The 18,985-nt window shown below is 51.9% G+C and overlaps 1 protein-coding gene across 1 annotated transcript; it reads left to right on the top strand.

The window, feature by feature from the left end:
* Nucleotides 1–11,690: 11,690 nt before the first annotated feature.
* Nucleotides 11,691–12,573, top strand: NANOS1 (nanos C2HC-type zinc finger 1; the record flags this gene model as incomplete). Its single annotated transcript, XM_082308045.1, has 1 exon — nt 11,691–12,573. The coding sequence occupies exon 1, from the start codon at nt 11,803–11,805 to the stop codon at nt 12,571–12,573; it is 771 nt and encodes a 256-aa protein (XP_082164171.1). The 5' UTR covers nt 11,691–11,802.
* Nucleotides 12,574–18,985: the final 6,412 nt, after the last annotated feature.

The raw sequence follows: 18,985 nt of genomic DNA, 5'->3' as shown, positions 1-18,985 counted from the left end.
ATATGTACTAACGTTGATGCCACAAAATGCTGCATGACACCCAACCTAATACACTTCACTGATTGAGAAACTAGAACTAACCTGGTGCACAGCAAATAACCTGAAACCCGGCTGACAAACCTCCGAGTGTAACTGTAAACAAGGAATCATCACCCGGTAATTTCCAAGAAGGTCCATGGTGATCTGTTCTCAGCTACGTAACATCTTTACCGGAAGAAAACATGAAATCATGCTCTAATAAAGTTGCAGATAATACAACATCGTGGAGTGATAACAGGGAGAGGGTTTGTCGCTGCCGGGGAGCTGGCGGGTCGCATGGCGGAGGGGAGGCAAGGAAGCCCCATGTGCTTTGGTGGGGCCAAGTCAAGTCCCACAGCTCAACGTGCGCCAGAGGCAGGGCTCCGTCTTGGGAGTCTTGTAGTGTCTCTACACTACAACAGATTTGGGGATGACAGTGGTTCATCAGCTAAGCACAAGCACAGTCATTACAGACGGGGAGACATGAAGAGCGTTGTATTAACTCCTTCTTTGGGGCTCAGGCGGCTGCTCTCAGAGCTCCAGCAAGCCTGGCAGGGCCCTGCGTTTGCTCCCAATGCCTTTTTGGGGTGCCAGCCCCTGGCACTGCGGCACGGCCGTCAGGCGCGAGGGTGGCGGGGCAGCCTCCGGCGGGCCGGCCTGCACCGTCCCGGGGGAGCGGGAACGTGCTCTCCCTCCGTCTGAGCCAGGGCTCTCGCCCTGCCTTCTCAGGGCCCTGCTGTGATTTAAAAATATCCTTTCCCAGACTCTTAGCAAAGACACAAATCTTCTGGTTTACAGTTTAACTCCTTGGGCGGCACATGATACAAATGCTGAAAACTGACAGGCGTGAGACCATTTAGACACCAAAAACATACAAATACTGAGGGCTTTGCATAGAATTTCAGACTGTGTCTTTATTTTAAAAAGATAAGGGAAGGGCTATGCAGGGAAATATCACCCTTCAGTATCCACCCACTACAAGCTACTGTCAGAATCAAAATACTGAGCTAGTACCTTTGGTCTGAACCTATTTTTATTTTCCTACTCAGTCGTACGCAATATTTGAGTGTAGTACTGTAGCAAAGAATGCAAATCTTCCTGTGCTCCTGGCATTACGGGTGTAATTCCCGCTGGAGGGCCGTGTTAAATTTAGAGCCCACAATTCATAAAGGATGTTGACAAGTTGCAGAGAGTTCAGAGAGGAATATGAAGGACGGAAAAACAGCCTTTACAGTTACAGATCCAGGAGCTCAAACTATTTAGCTTATGAAGAGAAGAGTTTAAGGGATGACTTGGTTAAAGACTATCAGTGTTTACAGGGAGAATGAAATTTTGAGATCAGGGTCCTCAATTAGCATAGGAACACCTTGACAGTGAGAACAGACAAGTTCTGACTGGAAAGATGGGGCACATGTTTAACAGTGCAAATCATGAATTTATTACCGAAGCCAGAGCTGGAGCAGACAGGATGATTCTTCATTGCAGGTTTTTTTTTAATAACATTTGGATGTTTTTTTCCTAAAAAGACATGCTGAAATTCAAACAACCACAAACAGAAGCAGCCTTGTGACTTGTATCATCCAAGGAAACCAACAGTAATGCTCCCTTTTCCTTTTATAACATTGATAGTCTTCTCTCCCTTCTATCAGCAGTGCTGACAGTAATTCCAAGCGTGTAACGGGTGTGCGTATATATAATCCTGATCACAGATCCTCCTGGCAGATCTGGCCCGTGTTTGTGCAAGCACCAAGTAGCTCTCTGGTCTCTCACCTGAATGCACCTCGAACCATAAAATAACATCGTAGCGGTGGCACCAGTGCTCCAGCTCCCCACCGCCCAAAGCCAGGAGCAATCGCACCCGTGCCACCTCCGCCAGCGCCTCCCTCACCTCTTCCTGCTGCCTGCCAACGGTGGAGAATCCTTTGACACACCCTGGTCCAAGCAATTTCAACCAGTCCTTAATTATCCGTTCTGTGTTTCGCTAATACCCGATGTCAACCGCCCTCACTGTGCTTTAAGCCCATTCCTCTGTGCCCTATCCAAGAGGATCATGGAGAACAGATTATTCCCTTCTTTGAAGGTGTTTAAGACCATTTTCATGCCTCACTGCAGTCTCCTCCTGACTCTACAGCACCAATTCTTTCTACCTTTCCTGAGAGGTCACAGCTCTCATTAATTTTGCCGCTGGACTCACTCCAAGTGCACCTCCTCTTGCTTGAGATGTGACCCCCCAAACTCAACACAGGGCTGCAGGCGTTCCACACACCCCCACCAAAATCCCAAGATCTGTCACGTGTCTGAGAGCAGAACTTCGTCCTCTTTTAATCCCATCTCATTTATCAGCAATATAATGTTTTGCACATTATCACCCCAATTATAAAGGCTTGTAGGTGATAATGAGATTCCACTGGATATATTCCAGCAAAGCACATTCTAGGTTTTACTAACTTCATTAACCAAGAAAAGCTGGTTAATGGCTGAAAAGTGCAATGATGCACATAATCATACCAGTTGCTTTGCTACTACAATTATATTATTAAGATGGATCTTTGAGGTACAATTTCCATGTATAATTAGTGGTTTATCCCTTCAGGAAAAAAAAATCAAAAGCACCCAAAGGTTTGAACAAAATAGTTCTTATTGAAAACACAAATGAAGTCATGCTCTCCGGGTCAGACTCAGAACGGGATTTGTGAGAAAACAGGAGCACAAGAATTTGGAAACTTAACACAGGCTCCCAGGGGATGTGAAATGCCGAAGTGCAAATTGCAATCCACTCACACTGCTGCGCGCAGAGATGTGCACACGGGAGCACCCAATCTCACATGTCATCCGTGGGCATCTGTGCCCAGGGCTCCCAGGGGTAAGGAGCACGGATGGGCAGGAGCCAGCTACACCCCAGCCCCTGTGCAGGAGGGTGCAGGAGGGACCCCATAGCCCAGGGAGCGAGCGAGAGCCTTGGGGGCGGACAGGGTTTGTGTCCTAGCCTAAGCTGTGAGCATGGGCATGAGGTGAGCTGGGAGAAGGGCACAGCCAAGGAACAAGGGAGAAGCCCTTTGGAGGCACACACCGTGGTGGAGAGCAGCGAGAGGTGGATGATACCTTCTGTGCATGTGGCCCTGGCCTGGCACTGGCGTGGCTGCCAGTTGCATGGGCACCGTAGTACATCAAGGGAAACACCAGCCCCTCCACTGCACCGGGGCTTCCCCAGGCAAAGGGCTCTGCTATGGGACCCCTCTTCACACCCGACACAACCACCAAGCTGCAGGACCCAAGAGGCGCACAGCACTGCAGCTCAAGCCCTGACCCTCAGAGTTCTCCAGGAACCCTCCTCAAACCAAGATGCGGTTGACCCGAGATGTTTACATTAACAGGCTGAGGGGCATTCGCCTTCTTGCGCAGCACAAAATGCTCTGAGAAACATCTTGCTGAGATTGTGTCTCTTTCCCCATAAGATCAGAGGAGGTCAGGCTCCAAACCCCAATCTCCTCTCTTCAGCTGGAGGATACACCCAATGTCCCCAAACATGTTTGCTGGAAATCTCAGGGTGGAGGTATTGGATCTTTAGTGAAGGCCTCCTTTCCCCAAAATCTTAAGTCTCAAAGTTAACTATGACTTCTGAGAAGACAAAAGATCCCAGAATATATCAGAAACATAAAACATTTAGACTGATTAAAAATTCTTTCCTGTTCTTTTCTTGACTCCAGTATTCTCCAGTTGTTTCACTGTTTTCTTGGTCATCACTGTTCTTCCCAAGAGAGACAACTTCCACTTCAGATTAAGAAAACCAGCACCACCAAGCAAGCAGAACAATGAAGAACCCTCTGTTTACTCCTTTTGCCAAATAACAAACCAGAAAACAAGAGTGCTGGTTTTCAAGTGCAAGCCTGATTTTTTCAGTTGTTTTTCTCTTACAGTTGAATCATAGTTATCAACTTGACAAAAAATGCAATGACTGTTTTTCACTAGGAATTTTTTACAAATTTAATCAAGTTGTCAGGAGAAATACTATTATTCTCACCATGTGAAATTAATATATCAGAAACTTACCTACTGTCTTGCATGTGTGTATGACATTTATATGGATCAACTAATATTCTGCTTGGTAAAATTTCACACAATAAAAAAATCTTCAGAACTGAATTTGCAGTCGTCTTAAAGTCCTTGAGATGGCTGGCTCTGTCTAGGAGCTTAGCGGGAGCCTTTGCTGGATTTAATCAGCCAGGCAGACCTCAGAAATTCTGCTGGAATTCCTGTCGCTATTAGAAATATGCACTGGCATTTGCTAATTCAGGTTCAGAACCGATTCAGAAACTAAAAGCAATAAATCCTCATGCAAGTATCAAGCTCTCTCAAGTATATCCTGGAGCAGTAATTTTTGGAGAGGAGGAATACATAAAGGAATGTAGAGTGTCTAGCCAAAATTTTATTGGAAATATTCTTTTCAATGAATCCAAAGACTCGTCCAAAACGGAAAGCCTCTGCTTTTTCCCAAACACATTGGCTTGGCCTTCCACTTCCATGACCTTGCACAGGAGACAAGAAAGCATGGGCAGCACGCGATGCAATCAGTACATAAGCTCTTGGCCACCCCCTTCAAGTAAGCAGGAGTTTTGTCGCTGATACCAACTGAACAGGATTTTACCCTGCATTGCAAGTCACCGTAACCTCTCTCTGTGCTTTAAAACCTCCGCAGTCTCCTGAAATCTAACAGAAACTGCCGACTTTGAGAAAAACGGCAAGTACTGTAGCAAGGCCTGTAACGGTAAGCACGTACTTAAGTGTTTGCTGAGCTGGGTTTTCATTTATTATTACCCTGGAGTTAAAAGAAAGCGTGAAACAGCATTACACACAGGCGAAGCTGACCGACACTTCAAATTTAGATGTGTGAAACCTCCGAAATACCAGACCCTCCAAGAGGCACTGACAGCACGAACCTCCGACGCACAGCTGCTGGGGCAGACTCTGACAGAGGCGCGCGATAACAACCTGCCAGCCACGATAAGCTCCGAAGACGAGACCCTGGCTGCAGCGGAGACCGGCGAGCCAGGATTTCAACCTCGGCATTTCAAAATGCACAGGCCAGGTCGCAGGCTGCTGTCCATGGGCGCCGCCGCATCGGCTGCGGTCGAGCAGCTCAGCACAGAGAGCTGCCGGTCCCCAAACACCCATCCTGCCTTGGTCGCTTTGCTTGAATTTGAGATACCCAATAATAATAAAGCCCAATAATATAGAGTTTGATTTCATTCACTATAAAACTGTAAAATGAACACGTTTTTCTGTGCTATTTCAAGTTCACAGGATCTTTACAGAAGAACCTGTTTTTCAGTTTCAACACAAGTCTGATTTGCTATAAGAAGGAAACCTCATATAACATTTAGAAACCAAAATGCTGATAGCATTTATTACGCTTCCCTGATGCATTCATAAAATGCATAAACACAAATTGTTCTTAAACAAAAAACCCTTGCAGTTTTCATAAAAACTGTTTGATTTTCTCATAAACAGTATATATGAATTTCTATGCTACTTTGACATTCTTCTCCATGAGATATTAATGTGCGTTACTATATCCTCAGGAAAAACATGCTTCTGCTGATAAACATTTGATTCTTGGCTTGTATTTGTGTTCTGCAGTAGTTTGGGTGGGCAAGTCAAAAGCCTGGCTGGTCGTCTACGACCTTTATGCTCTGCTTTAAATTCCATGCATTTGCAAGGGATGATGGAAGAGCTGATAGTGTCTACTGTTTATCAGCCACAATAATTAGATTGGATACATTTTTGATTGTAGAAATAGTCTTGTAATGGATTTTTTTTTTCCTGAACAGCTACTATTTCCAACACTTTCAGCAGTGCTCTGAATGTGAAGATTTAAAAAGCTCTGTGTCCAGAAAACACTTTGCCTCCTGAAAACTAGCTCAACTTCAGCTGGCAAACTTCTCTGGGGGAGAGGAAAACCAGTTTCCCTCCTCCCTGCACTGTCCGCCCCCAAAACATGAAGTCTATTCTCCTCCTGTTTGCTGTCAGCCCTGCGGAAGGCTCGGCTGTCCCCTCGGCAGCCCCCCTGCACGCCCGCCGCGAAGGGCAATCACTACTTGGATTCTCCATGCCATCCAAAGCCCAGCTTGTGCAGTGCCCAGGTTATGAGCTAGCTCATCAATATTTTACTCCAGGTCTTTCAACTGGTGGCATTTGTCAAAGTCTGTAGTTAAAGAGGATTATTCATTTCTGTGTGGTTCTCTAGGAGCTGGTCTGGGATCACAGCCCCAGTTCTTGCAGGCCAGTTCCTCACTTGAACCTTGAACAGACACCGCTGCAGTCACGGAGAACTGGGAGGCTTTGCTAGGTGCCGGGACCTGGGAGCCACCCGCCCAGCTCTGCTTCACTGGGGACCTACCACTGCCTCCTCTGGTTTTACACCCGTGAAATGGAGACTAACATCGTGCTGTCTCTTCACTGGGCAACGATGTACTCTTGGAAGCACCTTTATTTTTTCGCCTCAGCTCTTTCCAGTTGTCTGCATGAGAAGAGGTGGAGCAGTAGTTCTTAGAGAGCTGGCTACTGCTGCGTGCTGCTCTGCATTTTCAATGGCTGAATCAAATTAAAAGACAGCTAAAAATACATGACGTTCCCCAGCAGCTCTGTTTGCCCAGGTGAACTTTTGCTGCAATTGCCTGAGGACTGTCATGTAACTCCAAAATGGCTGAAGACGATGGATCCGGACAGTCACTCCTGCCTCCAGCGCGGTGCATGAGTTGTGGTCTACCCCATGGAGAAGTTTGATACCCTGGTACAGAAACACCTAACGTGTTTGGAGATACAGAAATAGCCTGCAGGGCTCAGCACAGATCAGGGGGAGGTGAGACTGCCACTGCCTCCTTTGCAGTCAAACAGATTTCTGCCTCCTTGAAGGATCAGCTGCTTCCCCACAACAAAAACAAAAGCACATCTTCAAAGAAAGATTCCCCAAACCAAAGCCATGTTTCACAGCTGGCTTTAGCTTCCCTAATCCTCCATCCCAGTGTATTTTTGCCAGTAAAAAGGGCTAGAGCCATTTCATCACATTTCTTACCGACGCTCTCGTGCCAGCGCAAGCCCTCCTTTCCCCGAAGCCCGGGAGCTGCTGGGTCCGGGGCCCCCCACCTTCCCCACACCAGCAACACGGAGCAGGGGCTTCCTCCGAGAGCCCCCCGCCCGCACAGCCACCCCACGTGCACTCACAGCATCTCTCCCTTTCTGAAAGGGAAACACTGGGGAAAGCGCTTAGCCCACGGGCACATCGACCATCAGCGCGGGAGCCTCCGAGCAGACTCCAAGCTGAAGCTCTGCTTTCGTGACCTGCGTTTGTATCCTCTGCTGAAACCTAACTCGCCCGTGTTAGTCCCACCAGCTGCTTCCAATCTTCTAAACAGAAGGATCGCTCTGTGCTATAAACTTCAGCTTTGCAAACACAAGCATCATCTGTTAAGCCAAAAGCTTTAGATAGGATCCCAGAGCACTAGGCTGGGAGTCCAACCAGCACAGGGTGTATCTTTCCTGCGTCAGCAGACACCTAATGTATTTTTAGTGCTGTCAGAAACAAACCACTCCTTGATACTCCAGAGGGAAAAAAAAAATCATCTAAAAGTGATAGTGAAGCTAATATTTTAAAAGACCCTTTCGAGAACTCACCAGCCTCCTGGGGGAGCTTGTCAACATCTCCCACGTTAAATAAAAGTCACTTTAACATCCACAGGGGTTTTAAAGAAAAGCTGGAACATATCAAAGCTACTGGGATGGCAAGCTTCATAACGTGCACAATACATCAACACTTACAGATACTAAATCCTCCTCGGCCTCAAGGGAGCTAACAGCCCCCCCGGAGTAAGCTCTTTTTCCTAATGTATCTCTCAAATGAGCTGCTAATCTCCTCTCTAAACCTGACAGCTGTCCTGCATGCACTCAAAACCCCCTGTGCTTAAACCTTTCTATCATTCTTGTTACATGACTCGTTAGATCATTTTTCCTTAAATATGAAGACAGAAATCTTTCCGGGGAGGCGGCAATGTCCAGGGACGCTGCACCCCTGGCACCCAGGGAGCGCTGCTCAGAAAGGCTCTCCCCGTGGCATGGTTTGGTGATCCAGAGCACCGCAGCTCCGTCCCTCGGGAGCAGGGTGTCCACTACCACAGCTCTATGGCTCCATAGTTTTCACATATATATATATATATATTCCTATACTCCCATATGTATATATGGGCTCGACAAACTCCTGCGGCCGGTGGGCGCTCCCATACCGGCCCCCCCAGGCGGATCACTCACTCCCAGCAGATCCGATGGCTTCCTGCGCTCAGAGCTGCTTAAATCTGTGACACGGCTTCTCGCTGCTCTGAAGGACTGCAGGAAACCTTCCCCTTCGCTAGGCAGAGTTTGGCCCGTGGTGTTGAATTCACGGTGCCAACAGTTACTTGTCACTTCTGCTCCAGCCGATAGTTCTCCAGAGCTGCTGTGCAGCCTTGCCACGAAAACTCACGTAAGACACCATCAAGACAGCTGTGGTCTTACGCCGTCAAAGTCCTTACGAGGGTTGCCAAAAGGGTACTTTGGGATAGAGTCAGAAATAGTCCCAACCTCCAGTTGAGGACAAAGCAGTAGTTTTTCTTGCAGTTCTCGATGTTTCAAATGAAAAACATTTTCAAGGAACACCAAAATGCCAACGCTGCATCCTTCCTACAAGCAGCTACTTGTCCATTAGCTGTTCACGACCATATTTCTTGTTTACTGTTTGAAACGGTCTGATGAAAGAGTTCCACTGAGACATTGATTTGTTCCGATGTCAACAGCGGCATTCCCTACCCTTGCACCAGCACTCTGCCATGCCACCCAACGAGCGAGGTTGGCTGAAGTCTGAGGACGCCTGACAGCTCTGCAGAGACCCAACCCCTGAGTCGAGCCGTTCAGTCTTTGCTCCACATCTGGAACGTGAAGGGCCATTTGCAAAAGTCTGGACAGGGAAAGCGGCAGAGTAACTTTTGCAACATACCTTGTACGCTTGGATTGCCGACCCACACGAGCTCTGGCAGAGCTCTCAGTCAAATAGAGGTGCTGTTACTGCAGTGCTGGTGACAGGTATCTATCCTTCACAGTATTTTTCTAGTGTGGATATTTTTTAGGCTGCCCCATGTTCTTCATCACTCCCTGCATTAGGAGTGAGGGGAACAGGACCATTTTCCTCTCTGCCTGTGCTGCTTACACTGCTATAGCATGAAGTGATTTGAAATTATTCACTCTCCAAGACTTCCTCTTAAATTGTCTAGAGAAGAAGATGAGTGACAACAATTGCCCCAGGATGTGATGCTCACCCACTTTGACGGATCACCCTGCGCCGTTTCACCCATCTGTTACCTCTGCCGTTCCCCGCTGGCTCCAGCGCAACCTGCAAGCGCTCATCCCTCGTGAAAATCAGGCCATCCGTTTGCGTTCAGAGAGCCAATGCCCCGTGCCTCACTTGGACAGGCCCCAAAACGCTCCACTGAAGAGAGAAAAGGCCTGTCACGTAACTGCGTCTCGGAGAAGGGCTCTAGGCTGAGCCTAATGCCACAAAACTGTGAAACGCCCCTGTGGTCACCTGGTGTGAAACCGCGTCCCACCACGAGCACAGCTCCAGAACAGGACTTCTTTTGCAAATGTTTTCAGCACAGAAAGGAGCCCCATATTCCAACCAGAGCACTCACGCTCTGAAATGCTGCGTCCAGCCAGCTCCACTCCCCGCAGCCGTCCACATTGTTCCTTGGTCCGTGGTACACCCGCTTCCCAGCCACTTCGCATGGCTGGAGAAGAGTATCACGGCCTTGCGGTGCAGGGAGCCGGCCCCTCGGGAGGTATTTCTGATATCTGAGCTTATGAAACCTGCTGATTTCAGCTGCAAACAAACCACATTGTAACGCTGCTTTACCTGCCAGAGGAACACTTATCAGACCCACAAATGGAATCATAGAATTGTTTAGGTTGGAAAAGACCTTTAAGATCATCAAGTCCAAATCAAGGCTCTGCACAGGGGAGACAGATTTACTACTGACAACGTGCTCAGCCTGCAGCTCTTACCAGGGGCTGGAAATTAATAGGATTTTTAATTGCAGCTGCATTTTAACTCCTCTTGCCCAAGTGGAGCAGCATGCACGTGATGCTTCCCAGAGGAGGATCTGGTTTCTCGGGGGCCAGACCAGATGGGAATCGTCAGGGGCAGGAAAGGAGGCTTGTGTCTGCCCGCCACAGCCCCTCGTCCAGCAGCACGGCTGCTGCTCTGCAACCACGGGTGGGAGCGGGGCCACCGACACCCGGACTCGTCAGACTCGCCGGGTGGGTGCTGCGGGACACCCATGCCCATCCTGCTGCCCGGGGTCCCTCGCACAGCACCCTCCGCCTGCACCCGCCGTGCTCGTGGCCATAGCACGGCTCAGCCCCATCCCTTTCGAGGGCTGAATCCACCAGAGCGGTTCCACACACCCAAGCAGCACTCAAGCGAGCGCACATACCTCATCTGAGACCCAATCCAAAACTTTTATTAGCTTTAGATAATAATAACCAAACCCACCTCTTAAGAGGGGTCTGAAGAAGACATCGCCTCTGCCCCACACAGCTGACTGGCACCGATGGGAAGGCACCTGCTGCCCTGAATGAGCTTGCCAGGTACTGACGGCTTTCCATTTTGGGGTGCCTACGACCTGTCGTGGTGTAACCCCAGCCGGCAACTGAGCCCCACGCAGCCGCTCGCTCGCTCCCCCCCGGTGGGACGGGGGAGAGAATCGGAAGGGTGAAAGTGAGGACACTCGTGGGCTGAGATGGAGACAGTTTAATAGGGAAAGCAAAAGCCGCGCGCGCAAGCAAAGCAAACGAGGAATTCATTGACTGCTCCCCATCGGCGGGCGGGTGCTCAGCCATCCCCAGGAGAGCAGGGCTCCGTCATGCGTAACGGTGACTTGGGGAGAGAAATGCCATCACCTAAACGTTCCCCCCTTCCTTCTTCTCCCCCCCCGGCTTGTACGCTGAGCATGACGTCATACGCCGTGGGATACCCTTTCGTCAGCTGGGGTCAGCCTCCCAGCTCCTTGTGCACCCCCAGCCCCCTCGCCGGTGGGGCGGGGAGCAGAAAAGGCCTTGGCTCTGTGCAAGCACTGCTCAGCAGGGACTAAACCGGCCCCGCGTCACCAGCACCGTTTCCAGCACAAGCCCAAACCGCAGCCCCGCACCACCTACTATGAAGAAAATCAACGCTACCCCAGCCAAAACCCGCACCTCACCAAACTTGTTTCACCCTCGCGCTGAAGGCGGACAAAAAGCCCCGTCCCCGGCCGGCGCAGGCGCTGCCCCCCGGCGCGGCCCCGCTCCTCCCGCCGGCCCCGGCACCGCCCGGATCGGGCCCGCTGGGGCCGGATCGGGCCCCCGCCCGCACGTGCCGCCACACCTGCGCCGCCAGCGCGCGCCCCGCCGCCGCCGCCGCGCCCCTCCCCTCCTCCCGCCAGCCAATGAGGGAGAGGGAGCTCCGGACGGCGGCCAATGGGAGCGCGGCGGCCGCCCCCCTCCCCTCCCGCCACCGCCCCCTATTTGAGGCGCCTCGCGCGGCCGCGCGCTCGCAGAGGCGGCGGCGGGAGCGGCGGGAGCATCGCGGCGGGGTTAGCAGCAGCAGCAGCAGCAGCAGCAGCAATTAGCAGCAGCATCGTCAGCCTCATTAGCAGCGGCAGCGGGTGCTCGGCCGCGGTCCGGGGGCGCGGACGGGAGCGGGCGCTCCCGGGCGGCTGCACCCCCATGGAGGCTTTCCCCGGCGGCAAAGTGGAGCAGCACCGGCACCTCCCGCCCGTGGAGCGCCTGCCCGGCGCCCGCTACGGCGGCCGGAGTCACAGCGCCTGCGGGAACGTCTTCAACTCCTGGAACGACTACCTGGGGCTGGCCACGCTCATCACCAAGGCCCTGCGCCCCGGCAAGGGCTTCGGCGCCGAGCCCCCCTCGGTGGTGGTGGCGGCGGCCGAGGAGGAGGAGGAGGAAGAGGAGGAGGAGGAAGAGGCGGCGGGGCCGTACTTCGAGGGCGCGCTGGACTTGCACGACCTGGACCTGTGCGGGCATCACCACCACCACCACCACCACCACGGCGAGGGCCTGCTGGAGGAGCGCTTCGCCGACTTCAGCCCCTTCCCCGGGCGGGGCGGCCCCGCCGCCGTGGTCTTCGATTGCTCGGGGGAGCACCCGGGCCGGGAGGGCTCCCCCCACGCCTGGGGCGGGGTGGTGGTGGCGGGGCGGCTGCCCGCCCACCCGCGGGCCGCCTCCCGCCTGCTCAAACCCGAGCTGCAGGTCTGCGTCTTCTGCCGGAACAACAAGGAGGCGGTGGCCCTCTACACCACCCACATCCTCAAGGGACCCGACGGCCGCGTCCTCTGCCCGGTGCTGCGGCGCTACACCTGCCCCCTCTGCGGGGCCAGCGGCGACAATGCCCACACCATCAAGTACTGTCCCCTCTCCAAAATGCAGGCGGCCAAACAGCTCAAACACGCCCGGACCGCCCTGGGGAAGAAGGGGCGTTAGGCGCCGGGACCCCGGGGGGCGGCCGCGGCCTCCTCCCGTCTGTTTTCCTTTGGGGTTTTGGGGGGGGTTGTTTTGATTTTTTTTTTTTTTTTTTGTCTTTAAAGCCGATGGCGGTTTTTGTTCTTTCACACATTAATATATGAGAGGCGGAGACTGGCGAGCGGGAGCGCCGGGCCGGTGCCGTGCCGCCGGGGGCGTCTGCTGCGCGCTGGCCCGCGGGAATTGCGCAGCTGAGATGCACTGTATTTGTTTATTGTAAGAAAAAAAAAATATATATATATGTGATTTTTACGGATTTACGGCGGGATCTGACTCGGGGTGGGGGGGAGGAGGGTTAAAGCGAGCACCGGGCAGGGAGCGGGGCTGGCGGGGTCCCCGCCTCCCCGGGCCTGCAGCGGGGCCGGGCCCCCGAGCACGGCTCCGGCCGTCGGGGGTCCGGCCGGGCTGTTCAGCCCCGGGCTGCACCGTGGGGCCGGCCGGGAGAGCTGTCGGCTCGCCTGTTAATAGCAGGGTATTTAATTAGGGTACAACACTCCGCGTTTCAGGTCTTAAAGTAAATATCCGAGCAATTTCCTTTGCTGATCTTAAAAAAGGGAAAAGCAAATCGTGATGAAACCTGCACTGGGTTACTCGCTTGGTAATTAACACCGCCTCCCCGAAATCGCAGCATCCCGCCTGGCAGGATGGGAGAGCAGTGCCCCACGGTCACCCTTGGACCGTCCCGCTAGCGAGCGTGGACGGCGCTGGTCTCGCAGGTCCCCGTGTTCGCTACGTGGCTTTAGGAAGGTCTGAGAGGAGAAGGCATCGAAGTGCTTGTTTGAGAACGTAATGACTCCGGGCTGAGGTGCACACTGAGCCCTTTCTGCTGAAGGAAAGGCAGTAAGTATGGCAGAGGATAAGCTTTGACGCAGGTTGTGTTTGTGGTGGAGAAGGGGGAGGTGATGGGAAGCCTTTGGAGAGGAGAGACCTGGACAAAGCAGAAAGCCGTGACCGTAGCAGAACGGTGGAAGGAGCGGTGACGTATTTTCAAGAGTTGAGAGAATGTGGCTTTAACTCACCGCAGGGTGGGAGGGATCTACCCGTGTGCTTAACAAATATCCTTAACACTATGTAGACTATACAAAACGTAAGGTTGATGCTGGACCCTAGGTCTGGACCCCAGGTGATGGCAGTTCCTTGGTACCGAGTATCAGACAGGGCTACACTGCTTCTGCAGAGATCAGAAATGGCTTTTATTGTGACTCGGAGGCAGGACAAGGAGCAGCAGCAGGTTTGTAGTTTGCTTAGGAGTCCTCCGGAGCCGAAAGGCTTCTCGGTGCAGGGAGGGTTGTGCTGTAGATGGCTTTGCTGTCACCTGGGACACGGAGGGGTGCTCGGTCCTGCCAGGAGCAGCGAGGCAAAGAGAGCCTTGTGCAGGGACTGCTGCGGCATCACCAGGAGGATGAGAAAGGAGACAGGTCCTGGCAGAAGAAGGGAGCTAGGAAAGTGGGGGCTGGCACAGGATTGCGTGGATGCCTTCTGAGAAGCTGCTCCGCAGGGTGGGAGACGGGGGGAGAGCGGGGCAGCGGGGAGCAGCGCCAGAAGATGTGCAGGGTGGGCTGGGAAGGAGGGCCCAGGGTTCGTCATTCATCACTGCTCTTGACTCACAGCTGCAGCAATTAGGAGGGAGAAACCGATTTTGTGTGGAAGTGTTCTCTTAAATCTTCATCAGATGGCTCCAAAGATGGTGTCAGGTCTAATTACCAAATGCAGCGGGGCTTGCATTAAATAACATTTCTTAGTGGCTGCAGCTACCCTCTCCTCCTGCTGAACATCATTGCGTATTGGCTCTCGTTCTGTGGGGCTCGCACCACGGGCTCTTCTAAGCTGTTAGAAGTCAGATGGGTTTGGTTTTGTGATGCCTGGTCCACATAGGTTGAATCCGTACCCACCGCACGTTAGAATCGAGCTCGGGTGTGATGCTGTGGCAAGAGTTTTCTTCTGTACCTCCGTTACCTCCTTGTGGGAGGCTTGATCAGCACATGCATTTTAATGCAGTTGACTGTTACTGGACACAAAAGCAAGAAAGATCTAAGAAAAGCTTCCTCAGGTGTTTTCGGAGGGGTAATTCTGGCAGGGTGGGATCGTAGGTGCTGCTCGCAGCGTTTGCGATGTACCCACCCCTCCTCCCCGGTCTGTACATGACGCTACGGTGTAGCAACAGCCCTATTGCAACGCCTGGAAATTTGTCAAGACACCAGAAGATCCCTGCCCTGGATGGCGCTGGCCGTCAGCGGTGCCTGTTTCTTCCCTCTGCCCGGGTAAGAGGAGAACGGTTGTGTCGAGGGCCCCCGCCGCTGCCGGTCGCTCCCGGTTCCTCGCGTCCGATGCGCGTACTTGCAGCCTTGCTGTGGGAAGGCCAAGAGCTGCCTGTCGTAGCCACTACACGGCGTTAGGCATCTGATCAAAGCCTTAACAGGTAAGGCGGTAGAGTAACAGCTTCAAAAGACCAGGTAGGGGAAAAAAAATACCCAGACTATTCCAGAGGGGAGATGACAAGGTTCAGAATCGGCAAAAGGCAGCCTGAGAGCAAGGCTCTTCGGTTCGTTTCCGTGCTCATTCGACAGGACAACTTGCCCTTTAAACTTCTGCAAGTCAGTGTCTCACGGAGACTCAACCTTTAAGGACATTTTGGGTTTTTTTAAGTAGGCTGCTGCCATTTGCTGTGCACCAGCACGCTCCTTGTGGCACTGAGTAAGCAGAAACATGCTTGTTCTCGCTCGGAAAAGCTTATTACAATAGATAGTGCTTAGAGTGTTACTTTGATTCCTTAAATTACTGGAAGCAGTTTACATGAGTAACTTAAATCCTAGGAACAGCAAATAGCTTAATCTGAAAGCAGCCTGGGTTGGAGGCTGTTACATGCTCCACAGAAGAGGTCTAAGAAAAGCAAGCCTGATACTATTTTCATTTATTTGACAGGCATCTGCAAATCAAAAGATTACGGCCACTTGTTTAAACCAAATATTTTATCTTCAGAGAATCACTTTATTACAGGGAAATATTCCTAAGCATGTAAGTGATGGAATCTTTTCCATAGTGGTATTTTGGTAAGCGGAATGAACACAGAGTATTGGAGAGCTATGATCATCCTCGGTTGATACTAGTCGTGGCAAAAAGCAAGCTACTTCTAATTAAAAGCTACTGTTGGATGCATAGAGAACTTGGTGCAGCTGAGGTCAGGTAAGCCTGTGCCCATCCTTAGGGAAAGTCCTGCCTGGACGGAGTTTGCTCGCAGTCCCGCTGCTGACCAAGTGCCCCAGGCAGCTGCCGTAGCACTAACCCATGGTGGCTGTAAAATGTCTGTACGTCCCATAGACGTGCCAGTTCGACCCACCAAATGTATAGGTTAATGTATACTGGAGGTAGTCTGCTAACAGTCACGTGGGGAGGAAGATAATTACTTCTAATGTGCCTATAGTCCGGGCGAAGCAGAGGAGCGATAGGCTGCATCTTCAAATGTGGAAAAAGATGTAGCAAAGCCAGTGAATCGTCCTGCCCAAGAGTGCAAGGACTAACAAAGCTTGAATTGCAGCAAGGCACATTTTGATTAACAAAAAGCAGCGGAATAGCTCATAGAATCTCCAGCCTACCATAATTAAATGCATTAATAATTCTTTTTAAGAGTAGGGCCAGACAAAATGTGGAGCATTTCAGCTCTGGCTGGTCCTGCCATGGCAAAGAGGAAGGATCGGGCGCTCCCGTTGTGCCACCTGCGTGCCTGCTTCGTGCAATTCTGCAGCGAACCACGCGGGATGGGTACCATACCTGAATAACGGGTACAGTTTGAACCTTGCATTCCACTGATCCAACACCTCTGCTTGGTAGGCTCACACAATTTAACAGTACCTTTTAGTTACAGAAGGGAAACTTGCTTAAATGTAGCAGTTCCTGTCACTGACTGCAGCCCACAGATATTAAAACACCAAAGATACATTTCATTTACAGCAAGACAAGACTTCTCCTGTCCAGGATTGCCTCCTGGCTGGCCAGCAGCACCGTGGCTCCCCAGCGCGCTCCCGGTCCTGCTCGCGACCGTGCCGAGGCCCCTGCCACCAAGGCCGGAGCGGCACCACTTCATTCATTGCCCCTGCCTGCCAATTCTCATCAAATACCGATTTTATTTTTTAGAAGAAAGGCACTTTAGAGAAAATATAATTTAAATGTCTATACCCTACTTCTGCTGAGGTCCTCAGCGCTGCCCACCAGCTGGGGGTCAGTCCCTGGGCTGCTCCTGGAGTAGGAGAGAAACCGAACCGCTCATAGCTGATCCCCTGCCCTGCTCTGCTCTGGAGATTTGTTTTAACCGAGCAGCATTTGCATCCACTTAACCAGCAGCAGCCTTAAGTTCTGCCTTCTAAATATAGCGTGTGACGGTTTGTGTTCTTCCAAGGTTCGCTGAAAATTGTAGATGTTTCACTGAGCATGAATCAGTCAAAGAGCAATGCTTGACAGAGAATGCGTTTGACTTCATCGGCACTTCCAGGTAACCAAACCTTGTGCTAATGTGTAACGATGGCAGTAGATGGGAGGTGTTGGCTGTTGGTCAGTACTGGGTTTTGATCGCTGTAGTATTTTGTCTAAAATGATCAAGCAGTAAAATAAACACACTGGCGTGTCTGTAAAGCTTGCATCTTGCAGATCTTTTCTCGAGCTGCCCAGTCCCGAGAACTGCATGTGTTGGCGACATGACCACTGTCTCAAATAACCGCAGTTAAGAACACAGCTTTGGGAACAGCTTTAGCTGGGGCAATGGTCGCTAACGTTTATCCCCGTGTAAAAATGGCTTTGTTTAGATAAAATTAAAAATATGTAACTGGAGGTATAATCACTCTTTACATCTCCCTGATGGCTGGAGAAAGGCAAATGTTGCACCCATCTTCAGAAAAGGCCAGGACCATCTGAGAAGCTGCAGGCCAGGTGGTGTCCCTGGGAAAACGGTGGAGGATGTCACCTCCAGGGCACGCTTCTGGGCACACGCAGGAGAAGGTGACTGGGAACAGTCAGCATGGATTTACTGAGGGTAACTCATGCCTGACTCACCTGCCTTCTACAACAAAATTCCCTTTCCCTTGTGGACAAGGGAAGGAGCGCTGGATGTTCTCCATCTCGACTTCAGCAAGGCTTTCGGTGCTGTCTCACAGAACATTCTGGTGCCCAAGTTAGGATGTTACAGCCTAGAGAGCTGGACAACCAGGTGGGCAGAAACAGTGGTTGGATGTTCAGGCCCAGCGTTGTGGTCAATGGGTTGGACTGTGCTGGGAGTGGGGTATCGCAGGGGTCTGTCTGGGGCTGGGCCCCACACCCTTCTAAGGACCTGGCGGCAGCGGCAGGGTGCCCTGTCAGCGGGTTTGCGGATGACACCAAACTGGGAGGGCCATCAGTGGGGCAGGGCGGCCATCCAGAGGGACCGCGATGGGCTGGGCAGGAGCCTGATGGAGTTCCGCAAGGAGAAGGGCGGAGTGCTGTGCTGCCAAGGGAGAAGCTGTGCAATGACGGACTGGGGGTGGCTCGGATGCCTCCGGGGCCCTGGCAGGCGTAAAGCTGAGCAGGAGCCCCCAGATCTCGGGCTGTCTGAAGAGGACCAAGGCCTGGAGGCGAGGGAAGAGAGCACCCCCCTCCGAGTTCAGCAGAGGGCCAGCAAGACGGTCAGGGGCTGGAGCAGCCACCTGTGAGGAAAGGCTGAGGGAACGGGGCTTGTTCAGCCTGGAGAAGGGAAGGCTCTGGGGAGACTGGCAGCAGCCAGCCAGCCCCTGGCGGGAAGCTATCGGGAAAATGAAGTCAGGCTTTTCACAGCAGTGCCTGAGCAGGATGAGAGACAACAGGCAGGAGCCAAAAAGAGGGAGGGTTATGCTTTTTCACTGTGGGAGCAGTCAAGTATTGGAAGAGGTTGCCCAGAAAGGTTGTGCAGTCTCCATTCTTGGAGGTTTTCAAGACCACACTGGAGAAAGGTGGTTCTGAGTAACACAGCCTGACTTCGCAGCAAGAAGTTGGACGGGCGAGCTCCAGGGGTCCCTTCTAACAGGAGCGATCCTGTAATCCTATGACACAGGACACAAGGACAGCAACTGGTAGCTGAACAGCAGCAGCACCCGCTACCCCAAATCCAGAAAGCGCTCTCTGCTACTCTCTAGTTCCATCCTTTGTAGGACTCTATGAGGCACAAAGAAACGTGTGTGTTTGTTTAGCAAAGACTACTGTTCTGAAGGAATTCTGTGACTCAACAAGCAATGAAGGGACAGGCTCCAAAGGCACAAAGATCTGCCCCTCAGGAGGTGACTACGAGAGCAAGTTTTTCCTGAGAAGTGAATTAAGACCTGGAACACTCAGAAGAGGACAGCGGAGTATTACAACTTCTGTTCACACACATTAA

This window comes from Platalea leucorodia (genome assembly GCF_965183815.1).
Source record: "Platalea leucorodia genome assembly, chromosome: 4".
Taxonomy (NCBI): Eukaryota; Metazoa; Chordata; class Aves; order Pelecaniformes; family Threskiornithidae; genus Platalea; species Platalea leucorodia.
This window is presented reverse-complemented; position numbering and strand designations above follow the sequence as displayed.